Source organism: Lepus europaeus, chromosome 4 (genome assembly GCF_033115175.1).
Source record: "Lepus europaeus isolate LE1 chromosome 4, mLepTim1.pri, whole genome shotgun sequence".
In the NCBI taxonomy this organism is placed as follows: domain Eukaryota; kingdom Metazoa; phylum Chordata; class Mammalia; order Lagomorpha; family Leporidae; genus Lepus; species Lepus europaeus.
In genome coordinates this window covers 2,989,580-3,004,389 of record NC_084830.1, presented here as the reverse complement: position 1 = coordinate 3,004,389, position 14,810 = coordinate 2,989,580, and the positions used below count along the sequence as shown (strand labels likewise).

Here is a 14,810-nt window from a genome sequence, read left to right as displayed (position 1 = left end):
GCTGAGAGCTGAAGAGCGAGGAGTCGCGCACGTGAGGAACAGGGCTGCGCAGCCCAGGAAGCAGGAAGAGCTGCCAAGGCCTGGGATCGGGCTGGCGCGGGCGAGATGGGTAATTGGCTCCCATACACAAAGGAGAAGTCCAAGCCACTCCTCCTGCACCTTGAGGAAGCCCAGGTAGCTTTTACCCAGGGGCCAGCCTGCAGAGATATTCAAAGGACACAAAAGAACTGACTCGAGCAATTTCCATCTTGCCTGAAGTCTCTCCAAAGTGCACCAAATGGGGACTCCATTCACAGAGTACACAGAAGCCTCTGAAAATGCACTTCCCTTCTTCCCACAAAGAAACGTGTGATGCTCTCAACCCTCTCTCCTCTCTTCCCTCTCCCCAGCAGTCTCCGGAATACTGAAGGAGGCCAGCTCTGCCTCCTCAGATGGGGGCTGGTTCTCAGCGTTTCCACCTGCAGCTCTGCCCTCCTGAACATCCCCCACCCCCGGGGCCAGGGCTGCCCAGCTTTCTCTGCCCTTAACTCGGACTCATCGGCAGTACTCCGAGGGAGCAAGGAAGCCACTGGCCTGGGGGAGGCTGGAGAGCTCTAGCCCGAGACCACACATCTCAGAGAACATGAACGGTTGCAGACTGTCGCTGGGACTATGCTAAGCACCCCACGGGGATGACCCGCTGGCTCCCCTATCCTCCAGACACACAGTGACTTGGCCAAGGTCAAGAACAGCACAACCTTGGCAATGACACTCCACTTGGTCAAGTCCTCATGGCGCTCATCAGGCCTGGCCAGCGCCCGTGTGTGGCAGGAAGACACCCCTCTGGGGCCAGTGCTGTGGCACAGTAGGTTAAGCTGTCGCCTGCAACACCAGCATCCATATGAGCACCTGTTCTGCTCCCAGCTGCTCCCCTTCAGATCCAGCTCCCTGCTATGTGCCTGGGAGAGCAATGGAGGACGGCCCCTGCCACCCACATGGAGGCTCAGTACTGCTCTGGGCTCCTGGCTTCAGCCTGGCCCAGCCCCAGCCATTGTGGGCATCTGACGAGTAAACCAGAAAATAGAAGAACTCAGTCTCTTTCTCTCTCTCTCTCTCTCTCTCTCTAACTCTAACTCTAACTCTAACTCTAACTCTCTCTAACTATCCATCTTCCTTTCAAATAAATAAATAAATAAAATCTTAAAAAAAAAAAAAAAGAAAAGAAAGAAAGGGGGGCACAATAGGTTAATCTGCCACCTGCAACACCAAATCCCATATGGGCACAAGTTCGAGTACACAGACTGCTCAACTTTGCATCCAGCTCTCTGTTAGTATACCTGGGAAACCAGAGGAAGATAGCCCAAGTGCTTGGTCTACACCCACATGGGAGGTCCAGTGGAGGCTCCTGGCTCCTGGCTTCAGCATCCCACCCATTACGGCCATTTGGGGAGTGAAACAGAGGACGGAAGTGCTCGCTCTCGCTCGCTCTCTCCCCCTGCCCCCGTAATTCTCCCTTTCAAATAAATAAAATAATCCTTTAAAATAAATAAATAGGGACTGGCACTGTGGTACAGTGGGTAAAGCAGCCACCTGCAGTGTCAGCATTCCATATGGGCGCTGGTTCAAATCCCAGCTGCTCCACTTCTGATTTCGCTCTCTGCTATGGCCTGGGAAAGCAGTGGAAGATGGCGCAAGTCCTTGGGTCCCTGCACCTGTGTGGGAGACCAGGAAGAAGCTCCTGGCTCCTGGCTTCGGATCGGCGCAGCTATGGCCATTATGGCCATCTGGAGAATGAACCCGCAGATTAAGACCTCTGTCTCTGTCTCTGTCTCTCCTCTCCTCTCCTCTTCTCTCTCTCTCTCTCTCTCTCTCTCTCTCTCTGCCTCTGTCTCTCTGTAATTCTACCTTTCAAATAAAAAAATAAATCTTTTAAAAAATAAATAAATAAAAATAAAAAAGAAAGGTGCCTGGGTAAGCTCACCCCAGGGCACAGGCACAAATTCCAAGAACATCGCTGTTTATGACACGGACAGAGGCATCCCTTGCACTGGCCTCACCCAGCCCTCAGCCAGGCATGTGGACAGGCAGGCAGGCCCAGAACCCCTCATGCAGGCCATAGTGGCGAGGCAGCTGCTCTAGTCACGTCACTGAAAATACACTGCTAGGAGTTAACACTCCAAAACCTAGATGACCTAGAAGAGTACCCTAATGACTTCTTAGCTGCAGCATCAAAGGCATAATCCATGAGAGAGAGAGAACTGAGCCGCTCTGTGTCATGAAAAGCAGACACCAGACACATCTGCTGCACGTAAAACACTACTGAGAGAACGGGAAGACACAAAAACAAGAAGAACTACTTGGAAAAGACACACCTAATAAAGGACTACTGCTAAACTACACAAAGAACTCTTTTTTTTTTTTTTTGACAGGCAGAGTGGACAGTGAGAGAGAGAGAGAGAGAGAAAGGTCTTCCTTTGCTGTTGGTTCACCCTCCAATGGCCGCCGCTTAAAACTCAACAGTGAGAAAGCCAGGACTCAATTTAAAAATGGGCAAGAGGGCAGGCGTCTGGTGCAGTGGCTTCTAAGAAACCACGTGGGGCACCTGCATCCTGCACCAGAGCCCTGGGTTCAAGTCCCACGGGTTCAAGTCCTGGCTCCACTTCTTTTTTTTTTTTTTTTTTCCCAAGGATTTTTATCTATTTGTTTGAAAGGCAGAGTTACAGAGAGGCAGAGGCAGAGACATAGAGAGAGACAGAGAGGTCTTCTGTCTATTGGTTCACTCCTCAAATGGTCTCAACAGCTGGAGCTGAACTGATCCGAAGCCAGGAGCCAGGACTTGGGCCACTTTCTATTGCTTTCCCAGACCATAGCAGAGAGCTGGATTGGAAGTGGAGCAGCCAGGACTCGAACCAGTGCCCATATGGGATGCTGGCATTGCAGGCAGAGGCTTTACCCACTATGCCACAGCGCCAGCCCCCTAGCTCCACTTCTTACCCATCTTCTTGCTAATGCACATCAAGAGAGAAAACAGATGATGGTTCAGGTACTTGAGGTCCTGCCAAGTACCTGCAAGACCCAGACAGATTCCCAGGCTCCTGGATTTGGCCTGGTCTCACCCGGGCTGTTACAGATATTTGAAGAGTAAACCAGCAAATTGAAGCTCCCTCTTGTCCATCTGTCTCTGTCTCTGTCTCTGCCTTTGTCTCTGTCTCTTTTTCTCTCTATTATTCAAACAAAATAAAAAATGGCAAGAGATCTGAATACCTCACCAAAGATACACAGATGGTCATTAAGTATATAAACATATGTCTAGTACCATGGGTCATTAGAGAAATGCAAATTAAAATGAGATACCAGGATACGCCTTCCAGAAGAGCCAACACCAAAACACTACCACCACCAAACCCTAGCAGGGTCTTGGGGCAACAGGAAACCCCATTCACTGCCAGTGGGGATTCAAAATGGCACAGCCACCGTGGAAGAGAGTCTGGTAGCTTCTTGTAGAACACCAGCATCCCTTACTACACGATCCAGTAGTAACACTCCTGGGTATTTGCCCAAGTGAGTCAAGAACTTGCGTCCACACAAAACCTTGCACATGAACATTTGTGGCTGCTTTACTTGTGATTTCCAAAACTGCAAGTAACTGAGATTCCACCAAGAGTCACAGGTGAGGGTGGGCATTGTGGCACAGCGGGGTAAGCTGCCACCTATGAAGCCAGCATCCTATATGAGTGCCAACTTGAGCCCCAGCTGCTCCACTTCCAATCCAGCTCCCTGCTAATGCACCTTGGGAGGCAGCAGATTATGTACCAAGTACTCGGGCCCTTCCACCATGTGGAAGACACCAGCCCTCTGGGGAGTGAACCAATAGATGGAAGATGAAGGAGCTCGCTTGCTCTCTCTCTCTCTCTGCACCACCCCTACCCCATCCCCTCTGTAACCCTGACTTTCAAATAAATAAATATATCTTTAAAACAAGAAATAAAAGACCTGTTAGACAGGACTCCAGCTCCTACTCCTAACTGGGGACAGATGAGAGTGAGCATCACAGATGATGTCTGACAGTGATAAACGTCAGGCCCGTGTCCCACACTGAACAAACGTGACCACATACAGACAACACCTGCAGGACCCACCTGTGCCCTGTCGAGACAACAACCCAGAGCACAGCTCTGTTCCTTCCACATCCACAAGTCCAACTTCACCAACCCCACATCCGAGCTGGAGAAGAGCACGTTACGTCCCCAGCCTCCAACAGTCACTAAAACACGGCCTCTCTGCCTCCTAACCAGCCTGACTGATACTGGGCATTATGATGTGGACACTTATGGTTAGGTCTGTAGCTTTATTTTAAATATGGACTGCCCTGCCTGAATACTTCGGAATAAGAACTTACTCCCAGGACAGGCGTTGAGGCACAGCAGGTTAAACTGCTACTTATGACACTGGCATCCCATGTGGACGCTTGTTCAAGTCCTGGCTGCTCCACTTCTGATCCGGCTCCCTGCTAATGAGTCTGGGAAAGCAGCAGAAGATGGCCCAAGTGCCTGGACCCCTGCACCCACACGGGACACCCGGATGGAGCTCCTGGCTCCTGGCCTAGACCTGGCCCTGGTCCATTTGGGGAGTGAACCAGCAGATGGAAGATGTGTGTGTGTTTCTCCCTCTCTTTCTGTAACTATACCTTTCAAATAAATGAAAATAAATTTTAGGGGCTGGCGCTGTGGCGTAGTGGGTTAAAGCCCTGGCCTGAAGCATTGACATCCCATATGGGTGCCGGTTCTAGTCCCGGCTGCTCCTCTCCCAATCCAGCTCTCTGCTATGGCCTGGGAAAGCAGTGGAAGATGGCCCAAGTGCTTGGGCCCCTGTACCCACGTGGGAGATCCGGAAGAAGCTCCTGGCTCTTAGCCTCGGATCAGCGCAGCTCTGGCTGTTGCAGCCATCTGGGGAGTGAACCAGCGGATGGAAGACCTCTCTATCTATCTCTCTCTCTCTCCCTCTCCCTCTCTCTCTGCCTCTGTTACTCTTTCAAATAAAAAAAATAAATATTTTTAAAAAGAAAATAAATTTTAAAATAAAAATAAAAAAGGACTTACCACCCACTGGACAGCCAGTTGTGTGTGCTTACACTCATATTTATTCCTGGCTCACTGGTTTTTACTAACTCAGCTAAGTGTCATAAGATAAGTAAAATTCACTAGGAATTAATCTCAAGTTCTTTGCTGATAGCACACGTCAGCTCCAGGACAGTCAGGGACACCCACACGCCACAGCCAGGCGGTTCCACCACGTGTCCTCCCAGGTGCCCAGCACAGGCGGGGTCTGTCTCCTCTGAGCCGCCTGCACCAGTCACAGTGCCTGCCATGCACAGCAGGTGCCCAAGCCCCACGACTGAGTCAGGGAAGCACTGCCCAGCCCCTCGGTACCTCTGTTGAAGTCGTTGGGATCCAGCGAGAGACTGTAGCCGGGCAGCGTCTCCAGCAGGAGCTTGTAGCATGCCCTCCAGCCAGGCTCCGAGATGCTGGGGGCCACGCACTGCATGGCAGCCACACGTTTGAAGAAGGCCGACTTGCGGTGGAAGCCGATGAGCTCGTAGAGCTCGGACAGGATGCTGTAGCGCTGGATTTTTTCTTCTTCTGAAAGCTGAAGCACAGAAAAGAGGCAAAAAGCCTTTCAGAGACACTGCCAAGTGGGAAAGGAAACACACGTGAAGACAGTTCTTCCATAAGACAGAGACCTACAGGAACGTCCAGGCAGGCAGAGCCCGGGCACCAGCCCCGAGACGCGATAACCCCGAGGGGCACTCCAAGACCCTGGCCAGGTCCCAGCTCCCAGCGCAACTCTTCTTCCTGCTGGTAAGGCCCAGGCTCTGCGAAACAAGGGCACTGGCTGCACACCAGGATGTCAGCCCTACCGTCCACCGTGAAGGGAAGGAATGAGAGCTCACCTCAGGATGCTGGCAGGGCTTTCATCAAATACACAACTTTCAGAAACACAAGCACAGTAAGGACCAGGCTTCTCGATGACACCGCCTAGGCCAGACTGGACACCTCACAGCTCACAGAAACAACTTCCTTCACCAGTGACCTCGCGGAATTCCCCAACAACCCAGTGGTTTCTGGCAGCAACTTCAATTTCGGAAAGCCCCTACTATGTGCCAGCAACCTTAGCACCCCCTGATAAGCCAACTCAATAATCCTGTGAGTTGCCATCGCCCCAGCTCACAGACAAGGACGGGGAAGCCCAGGGAGGTGCCAGTAATGTGAGCAGAGTCGCACAGCCAACAGGTGTCCGAGACAAGAGCTGACTTGGGTTGGGCCCTGGCTCACTGCACCTCAGCTCCCTTCAGCAGGGAACAGGAGCAGAACCTTGCTACTGCCAAAGGACATGGCTCTCTCCCATCATACCCTAGCAATAAACCCGTTTCTGACCACCTGCGAGCCAGAGTTCTTCAGGCCCTGCCGTCCTCTCCTCGCAGGCCCACTGCTGGGGCCCTGCCGGAGCCTTGCAGCTCTCACCTGGAAGCCTAAGTGGGCTCCTCCCCACGTTTCCTGGCAGCCCTCAGTCCAACCCCACACACCGGCCAGACCCACGCTCCTCAAACCAGGCTCAGAGCCATTACCCCGGCTTCTGTCCTGCAAACTTCACGCTGCAACCCTAACCCCCGGCTGACAGTGTCAAGAGGTGGGGCCTCTGGGAGGGGAAGGACTGCCCCCTGTGCCATCTGAGGATGTGGCGGTAAGACGCCATCTGTAAACCAGGAAGCAGGCCCTCACCAAGCACCAGCCCTGCCCCACCTTGATCCTGGGTCCCCCCAAACTCCGAGAAGGGCAGATCAGCTGCTGGGAAGCCCCACTCCTTGGGGTTTTTCTGTGGAAGCCTGAGTGGACGAAGACAGGCACCTTTCAAAGCTGCTCAGGGACCCTGGCTCTGCAAGGAAACACTACAGCACCTCCACGCACGCTGGGCCCTCCTGGGAGAGCCCAGTGTGCCCTGGCCCTCCAGGTCCCTCCGCCCACCCAGTGTAGCCCACAGAACTCATCTATGTTCTCGTCCTGGGAACAGCCCAAGGACACGTCAAAAGCTTTGTGAAGACACAGAACTGAATGGTAAGTTGAGAGGCCAGCTTTGTGGAGCAGCGAGTTAAGCCCCGCTTGTGACACCAGCATCCCATACCAGGGTGCCGGTTCAAGTCCTAGCTGCTCCAGCTCTCCTCTCTCTGTGTCACCACCTTTCAAGTAAATAAATCTCAAATAAATTAATTAATAAGTAAAATAAGTTTAGGGTTGGGCATAGCGGTTAAGAAACTGATGGGGCCGCCACCTGCGATGCCAGCATCCCATATGAGCCTACTCACTTCCCAGTGTCTCCACTTTAAAACCCAGCTGCCTGCGAATGCACGTGAGAAAGTAGTGGAAGATGGCCAAAGTGCCCGGGCCCTCGCCACCCACAGGGGAGACCCACCACTCTTCCTCCAGCTATTGTGGCCTTCTGGGGAATGAACCAGTAGATGGAAGAGTGAGCTCGCTCGCTCACTCGCTCTCTCCTTCTCCTCTCTTCCTCCCTCACTCTTTCAAATAAATAAAATTAATCTTTTTTTAAAAAGACATTGATTGAGACACCTGCATCCCACGCTGGAGTGCCTGGTTCCTATCCGCTCCACTCCTACTCCCAGCCTCCTGCTACTGCGTATCGTAGGAGGCAGAGTGACTGCTCAGGAGTGGGTCTCTGCTCACAAGACGGACCAGACTGGGTTCCCAGCTCCTGGCTGCCACCCAGCCCCGCCCCGACCAGCGCAGGCATTTGGGAGTGAAACAGTGGTTGGGAGTTAGCTCACTTGCTTTCTTTCTCTCTCTCTCCCTCTTTCCCCCTCCCTCCCACCTTGCCCCTTACCTTTAAAATACATTTTCTTAATCTTTTTTTAGGGGCAGGGATTTGGTGCCACAGTTAAGACATCACTTGGAAAGTCTGTGTCCCACACGGGAGGGCCTGGTCTTTGTCCCCACTCCTCTATTTCCAATGCAGCTTCCTGCTTAATGTGCCCCCAGGGAGGCAGCAGAGACAGCTCAAGTATTTGGGCCCTACCATCCATCCCCATGGAGCCAGTCTGAATCCCTGGCTCCCGGCCTTGGAATGTTCCTGACCCAGAAACATTCATAGGTATCTGGTAAGTGAAACAGCTGATAGAAGATTCCTCCCTGTCTCTCTTGGCCTTTCAAATATAGCAAAAATAAATAAATATTGTTTAATCTTTTTGGAAATTAAAAAAGGTAAGGCTTTTTCGTATACAAAACACTTCTGAAATCCATCCGTCATGTTTCATAACACACATTTTCCGTATCAGATGCCTGTCGCACGGTGGCAAGGATGTGGCAGTGAGCCAAACATGCAAGGGCTCTGCTCTCAGAGCCCTGTGTGGTGACAGGCCAGTGCCACCCCTCCAGAGTCAGAGGTGAGACGGCAAGACGGCAGCAAGCAGATGCTGCCAGCCCTGTGCCAAGGAGCCCACGGCGTGGAAAAAGGGTGGGAAGGGGGGCTCACTTTGCACAGGAACAGGAAGGGCTCGACCACGGGAGCCACTCCAGGAGTCTCCCTCCCCCATCCTGCGTCCCCACCCCAGGCCACTCCCTGGGCTGTCAGTTCTCAGGAGTGAAACAGCCACTCCCCCACCCCCCAGCTCGTGCCCCCGGCCTCTGATGCCACCAGAGCTGTGGTGCCTACACGAGCACCTCCCTGATGGGCCTGACCTTGAGCAAAACACTCAGTCCCACAGGATTCCTGGACGGCTGGGAAATGGTTGCTCCAACCCGGGGCCGGTTTTAGAGCCAGATCATTATGTCTGGGGCCGGAGTTCTGTGTGCATCCCGGACGCAGATCCTCGGGGTGCCGGGCGAGCTTTCTCCGGGTCTGTCAGCACGTTGTCCTCCTGTGGGGTTTCTGATGAACAGAAACGTCTCACTGTGACCTGGGCTAGGTCACATTACTTTCTGGGTCCCTGCAAAGTGTGATGGGGATGTCCTCCTGTTTTCTGCTAGGCCTGTGACCCACGGACACTCAGATGTGTAGGACATAGCTCCTGTTGCCCAGCTGTGAGAAGTCACCCCGTGTGGCACAGCGGCGCCGGGGCTGGGGAGGGGAGGCGGGCGTGCCTGACACCTGTGTCACCAACTCACATCCACTGTGTGCTGGGGAGGGGACACGAATGGTGACCTTAGCACATGACCCTGGTAAAACAAAGGTGACAGCCCAGGGAGGACCACGAGCCTCAGCCTCCGGGCCACCAGCGTCCGCGGCTTCCTTCTCTCATGGAAGGCCGTGATACGCCGGTCAGCAGCGTGTTCTGTCATACTCCTTCCCAGTGCTGGACATGATGAGAAAGCAGACAAGAAACACCACACTGCACATGGAACAGAAGTCGGCTCAAGCCCTGAAAAAGATCCTTCACGGAAAAGCCTGGCACAACTGCCTCCGAGCGGGAGGCGGCCATTGACCGGGAAGCTGCTTGCGAGCCACCAGCCCCACCGGCTTCAGGACAGGGCCGTGTTCCTCGGGGCAACACGGGCGCCCACGGCCCCAGGATCTGGGAGAGTGCACGGCGGTGTCAGGCAAGAGGCGAGCCCAGGGTCCTCAGGGAATCATGAACTGAGACCAAATCCCCACACTCATTTCCGGCCCGCTGCTCTCTGCAGGACCATCCGGCGGCACGTCGCTGTCCTAATTGTTCTGTGGGCCGCACGGTCACGACGTGCGCACCTGGGGCCCAGACATGTATGCGAAGCCCCTTTGAAAGTGGCTCAAAGACCACTCGAGACAAGTGGCCTTGACCCAGCACCCACATGGGATGCTGGTGCTGCAGATGATGGCTTTGCCTGCTACGCCACAGCAACAGTCCCCCAACCCCCACCTCGTTCTTAAAAAAAGGACCTGAAGTCATTTTTTTAAACACATAATTTAAGAACAAAAGCAACAAAAAGCCAAAAACCTGAGTGAAGAGAAATGAGTGAAACCAGGGAAGCTCGAAGCACAAAGATGCACAGCAGGAAGCAGGAGCGGCTAAAGGTGGACGGACGCACTCCAGGGTCACTCACCGCGAACACAGAAACAGCACCACGGCGCGCGCCAGGGCTCCCAGTGCTCCACAAGTCCCTGCGGGAAACCCTGGAGCAACATTCCCACCCCGAGTCCTTCCCAGCCCCTCCCGCACTCCGAATCACAGTTGGGGGCGCAGCCAAGGGGCTCCTGCTCCAGGGTCCAGCTCTGTCTTTGCTCTCAGGCCCCTCCCTCCTCCACCACTTCACTGGGCTACAAATGAGATCTAAAAGTCCAGTGTAAAGACTCGGTGTGGGGGCCAGCGCTGGGACACAGCAAGTAAAGCCACCGTTTGCAGTGCCAGCATCCCACATGGGTGTGGGTTCAAGTCTCAGCTGCTCCACTTCTGATCCAGCTCTCTGCTATGGCCTAGGAAAGCAGTGGAAAATGGCCCAAGTCCTTGGGCCCCTGCACCCGTGTGGGAGACCTGGAGGAAACTCCTGGGTCCTGGCTTCGGATTGGATCAGCTCCAGCCATCAAGGCCAATTGGAGAGAAAACCTCCCTCCCCCTCCGCCTACTGTTCCCCCTCCACCTCCACCTCCCTCTCCCTCTCTGTGTAACTCTGACTTTCAAATAAATATATAAATCTCAAAAAAAAAAAAAGATTGGGTGTGGGCCGGGGTGCAGCCCAGTGGCTGAGATGCGGCTTGGGAAGCCTGTATCCTAGACCTGGTGCCTGGACAGCCAAGTCCTCTCTGCTCCCCATTCCAGCTTCCTGCTAATGAGCACCCTGAGAGGTAGCAGATGAAGGCTCAATACATGGGTTCGTGCCACCCCCTGGGTGACCCAGGTGGGGTCCCCACTCCCGGCTTCAGCCTGGCCCAGTCCTGGCTGTTGCACACATTTGGGGAGGGAACCAGCAGATACCTTTCTCTCTCTTCTCTTCCTCCCTCCTTTTCAAGTAAGATGAAAATAAGTAAGTTAAATTGTTAATAAATAAAGGCTGAGCCACAGATTCCAAGAACTGGGGCGCCTCATCTCCAGCCCAGGGTTCCAGAGCCACCGCCTGCCATGTCCCATTCAGCAGAGGTCTCTTCACGGCCCCTTCCTCACAAGGGACAGGCACACCCTGTCTCTCTCTCCCAGGAATTTCTCAGTTCCCTCCGCCTTTCTCCTTCTCCTGCACGGAGCCGAGTGCCTGTGAGAACAAGTCCCCCAAGCTGTGTCTGCCAGGCGCGAGCCTGGCTCAGCCTCACCTAGGCTGCTCACGCCAGGCCACCCTGTTCACTCCCCAATTCCGCCCACCCCTCATCTCTGAGCGTCAATGGACACAAAGTCCTGAGGTGGCAAGGATTACGTGTGCATCCACCCAGCTTCTGCAGGGTCACCTTGGCAACAGCTGCATTACAGAGTCGCATCAAAAACCCTAAAGAGACCATTCTTAACCTGAATGGGGCGGCCTGCAGACAGCATGAATGGCCTTAGTCAGAGAATTAACAAGGAACAAAAAGGCTGCAGCCCAGAGCAGCATCGAGGGCAACAGGTCCTGACCCGCTCCGAGCCCTCCCTGGCCACTGGGGTGTGGAAGGCCAAGGGAGCGGCTGCAGCGCCCCTCGGTCCCAGGGTGCTTGCACGTCTGGTAAGGTCAGGCTGCTTTGCAGTCTTCCAAACCATCCCGTACTGCCATCTCCTCCTACCAATCAAGAAAATCAACCGCAACCCTTTGAGCCGTTGGAGAAAGGTGCATGACGTAGTACACGGGCTGGGGCCTCACGGTCACAGCAGCAGCACCCTCTCCTGCCCTCACTTCTCACCCAAGTGCAGCAAACCAGCCCAGCAGGGAGGGCCGGCATCTGCAGCGTGCCCAGTTACACGCCTGCAACGAGCCAGCCGCTTAGCCGGTACTCATCCCTGCGTCCCCGCTGAACTGGCGACCGTGGAGGGACAGATCCTACCTGTCAGCCCCAACCAGACAATCTCTCAGACCTGCAGAACCAAGCATGTATGCGTCCTCTGCAGAATTAATCACACGTGCAGTCACTCATTTTCACGTGTATCTGTTCAGTGCCCAGGTCTTGCACTCCAGTGTAGCACCTAGCTTGCCTGGAGCCTGGCGGAAGTTCAGGCCCAGGCTGACGGCGTGATCCAGCGTCCCGTGCCCACCCGAGGATGGCTGGCTTGAGCAGGAAAGGCAAACAAGGAGCCTGCTGTGGCCCTCCGCCTCTGAAGCTTGGCCTGATTCTGCCCAGGCCATATCACCTCCCTGAGCCTGAGGCTTCTCTGCAACCAGGAGTCCCTGTACTTGGAACTGAGAGTTAGGGGCTTTAGGAAGTCACCCAAGTCACAACCTAGCAAGTGCGTGTGAAGGGGACGCAGCAAAGAGGGGGAGCTGCCCTGGTTCCTCGGGCCCACAGCTCGTACCAGCAAGGCAGGCACGCCGGCCCAGCACTTCACCAGCGCCCCCTCGCCATCACTGCAGCCACTTGGCTAGCACCGTATATGCATTCTTATGCCACTGACGACTCAGGATGACTCCAAGAAGGAGTGAATGGCTCCTTCCCACTTCTTAAGACTTTTTTTTTTAAGATTCATTTTTTATTTGAAAGTCATAGTTACACAGAGAGAAGGAGAGAGAGAGAGAGAGTGAGAGAGAGAGAGAAAGGTCTTCCATCCACTGGTTCACTCCCCAAGTGGCCGCAATGGCCGGAGCTGTGCCGATCCGAAGCCAAGAGCTTCTTCTGGGTCTCCCACGCGGGTGCAGGGGCCCAAGGACTTGGGCCATCTTCTACTGCTTTCCCAGGCCACAGCAGAGAGCTGGATCGTGAGCAAAGCAGCTGGGTCTTGAACCCGTGCCCATATGGGAGGCTGGCACTGCATGTGGTGGCTTTACCTGCTACGTCACAGTGCCGGCCCCTCTCAAGACCTGAGTCTGGGGCACCAAAGGATGAACCTCACCACTAACCTAGAAAAGCTCCACATGGACTGCCAGACTCACGGACAGCAAAATCAAACATCACCTGCCACTGGTCAGTGCCACACACCGACCGCAGCCCCTCTGCTGAACCTCCAAGGGAAAGGCCAGTGCCACACACCGACCGCAGCCCCTCTGCTGAACCTCCAAGGGAAAGGCCAGTGCCACACACCGACCGCAGCCCCTCTGCTGAACCTCCAAGGGAAAGGCCAGTGAAGCCGAGCCCTGTCTGCAGACAGAAGGGAGCCCGCGCTGATTTTGTGAGTGAAGAGACCTCCCTCCCCTACGAGTCCACATGCGGGAGACTGATGGGTCTTCACATCTGCACAGGGAGTCTCACAGCAGAGAGGCCCTGCAGGGGCTGGCGCAGTGGCGCAGGAGCTTAATCCTCTGCCTGCGGCGCCAGCATACCATGTGGACGCCGGTTCTGGTCCCGGCTGCTCCTCTTCCAGACCAGATCTCTGCTATGGCCTGGGAAAGCAGTGGAAGATGGCCAAGTCTCTGGGCCTCTACACCCACGTGGGAGACCCAGAGGAAGCTCCTGGCTCCTGGCTTCAGATCGGCGCAGCTCCAGCGGTTGCAGCCATTTGGGGAGTGAACCAACAGAAGGAAGACCTCTCTCTCTGTCTCTCCCCGTCACTGTCTGTAACTCCACCTCTCAAATAAAATAAACAAAATCTTAAAAAAAAGGGGGGGGGGGCCTGCAGCAGCCACCTCTCAGCCCCTCTCACAGTTTCCACGTTCGCCAGAACCATTCCCAGGCACAGGTGCAACTCATCCGATCTACGGCAGAGCCCGCCTGAGCAAGAACCAAAGCTTGTTCTAACTCAGAACACACGACAGCCCTTCTCATGTATTGCTGTTACAAAATCCCACCAGAACTCATTATCTTGCTGCCTGCTCGTCTGGCAAACAAACATGGAGATGACTCAACTACAGCTAAGAATCGCACCCAGGAAAACTCAGAAGGCCCAGTCCCCACCTTTGCAGTGGAGAGGGGTCCGTGGGGCTACCTGTGGGCCTCTGCTGCCCTCTAGTGCTCCGCGGAAGACAGCACCTCCCCCACCACGGCCAGGGCGGGGCAGAGCTGAGCAGCAAATGTGCATTTACACAATCACCTGTGAAAACAGCGTCCCAAAAAGCCACCACGCCAATCTCCCCAGACACCCCCAGTGGCAAAGGGCAAGCGAGTGTTCCCAGGGGATTCTGGGGGCAATCTCTGCAGCAGGTCCCGGGCCCCCCCACCGCCTGCCTCCCTAACACGCGCTCTCCGTTCCACAGCCTTGCGCCTTCTTAGGGTCTGTGTGAAAAGCAGAATCCAGGCTCTGCTATCATAAAATGTGTCCCTAAGCCCTCCAATCGGATACTGACACACTGGCCCACGCAGGGTCGCGTCACAGGGCAGGCACCTGCACGGGGGGCCCATCTCCATCCGGCTGACTGCCCTGAGGCTCAGCTGTGTCAGCTCACGGTGGAAGTGGGAAGAGGGACAGGCGCCGGGAGATCCTGCTCAAGCTCTGCGGACACGCGGCCAGGGTGGGCAGGGATCCCGGCTCAGCCGACGCCATCTCCACCGTGGCGAGGCTCCCCAACTTGAAAGTCAGGTCCTCTCGCCTGACAAGGCCCGGAATTCATTACTTTTATGCATGAGCCGCCCAGGATCTGACCTCAGATGGCTTTACAAACATCCCCCTTGGGGCTGGCACTGTGGAATAGAGGGTAAAAAAGCCTCCTGCAGTGCCAGCATCTCATATGGGCACCGGTTCAAGTCCCAGCTGCTGCACTTCCAACCCAGCTCTCTGCTATGGCCTGAGAAAGCAGTAGAAG

The 14,810-nt window shown here is 54.8% G+C and overlaps 1 protein-coding gene across 2 annotated transcripts in view; it reads right to left on the bottom strand.

Moving 5' to 3' along the window:
• The window catches only part of TRAPPC9 (trafficking protein particle complex subunit 9), a 579,880-nt gene that overhangs the window by 511,403 nt on the left and 53,667 nt on the right, over window positions 1-14,810 (bottom strand). For both annotated transcript variants that reach the window (XM_062187950.1, XM_062187949.1), the window contains one exon: window positions 5,409-5,625. In XM_062187950.1, coding sequence (XP_062043934.1) covers window positions 5,409-5,625 — 217 coding nt within the window. The remainder of the gene's footprint in view (window positions 1-5,408; window positions 5,626-14,810) is intronic.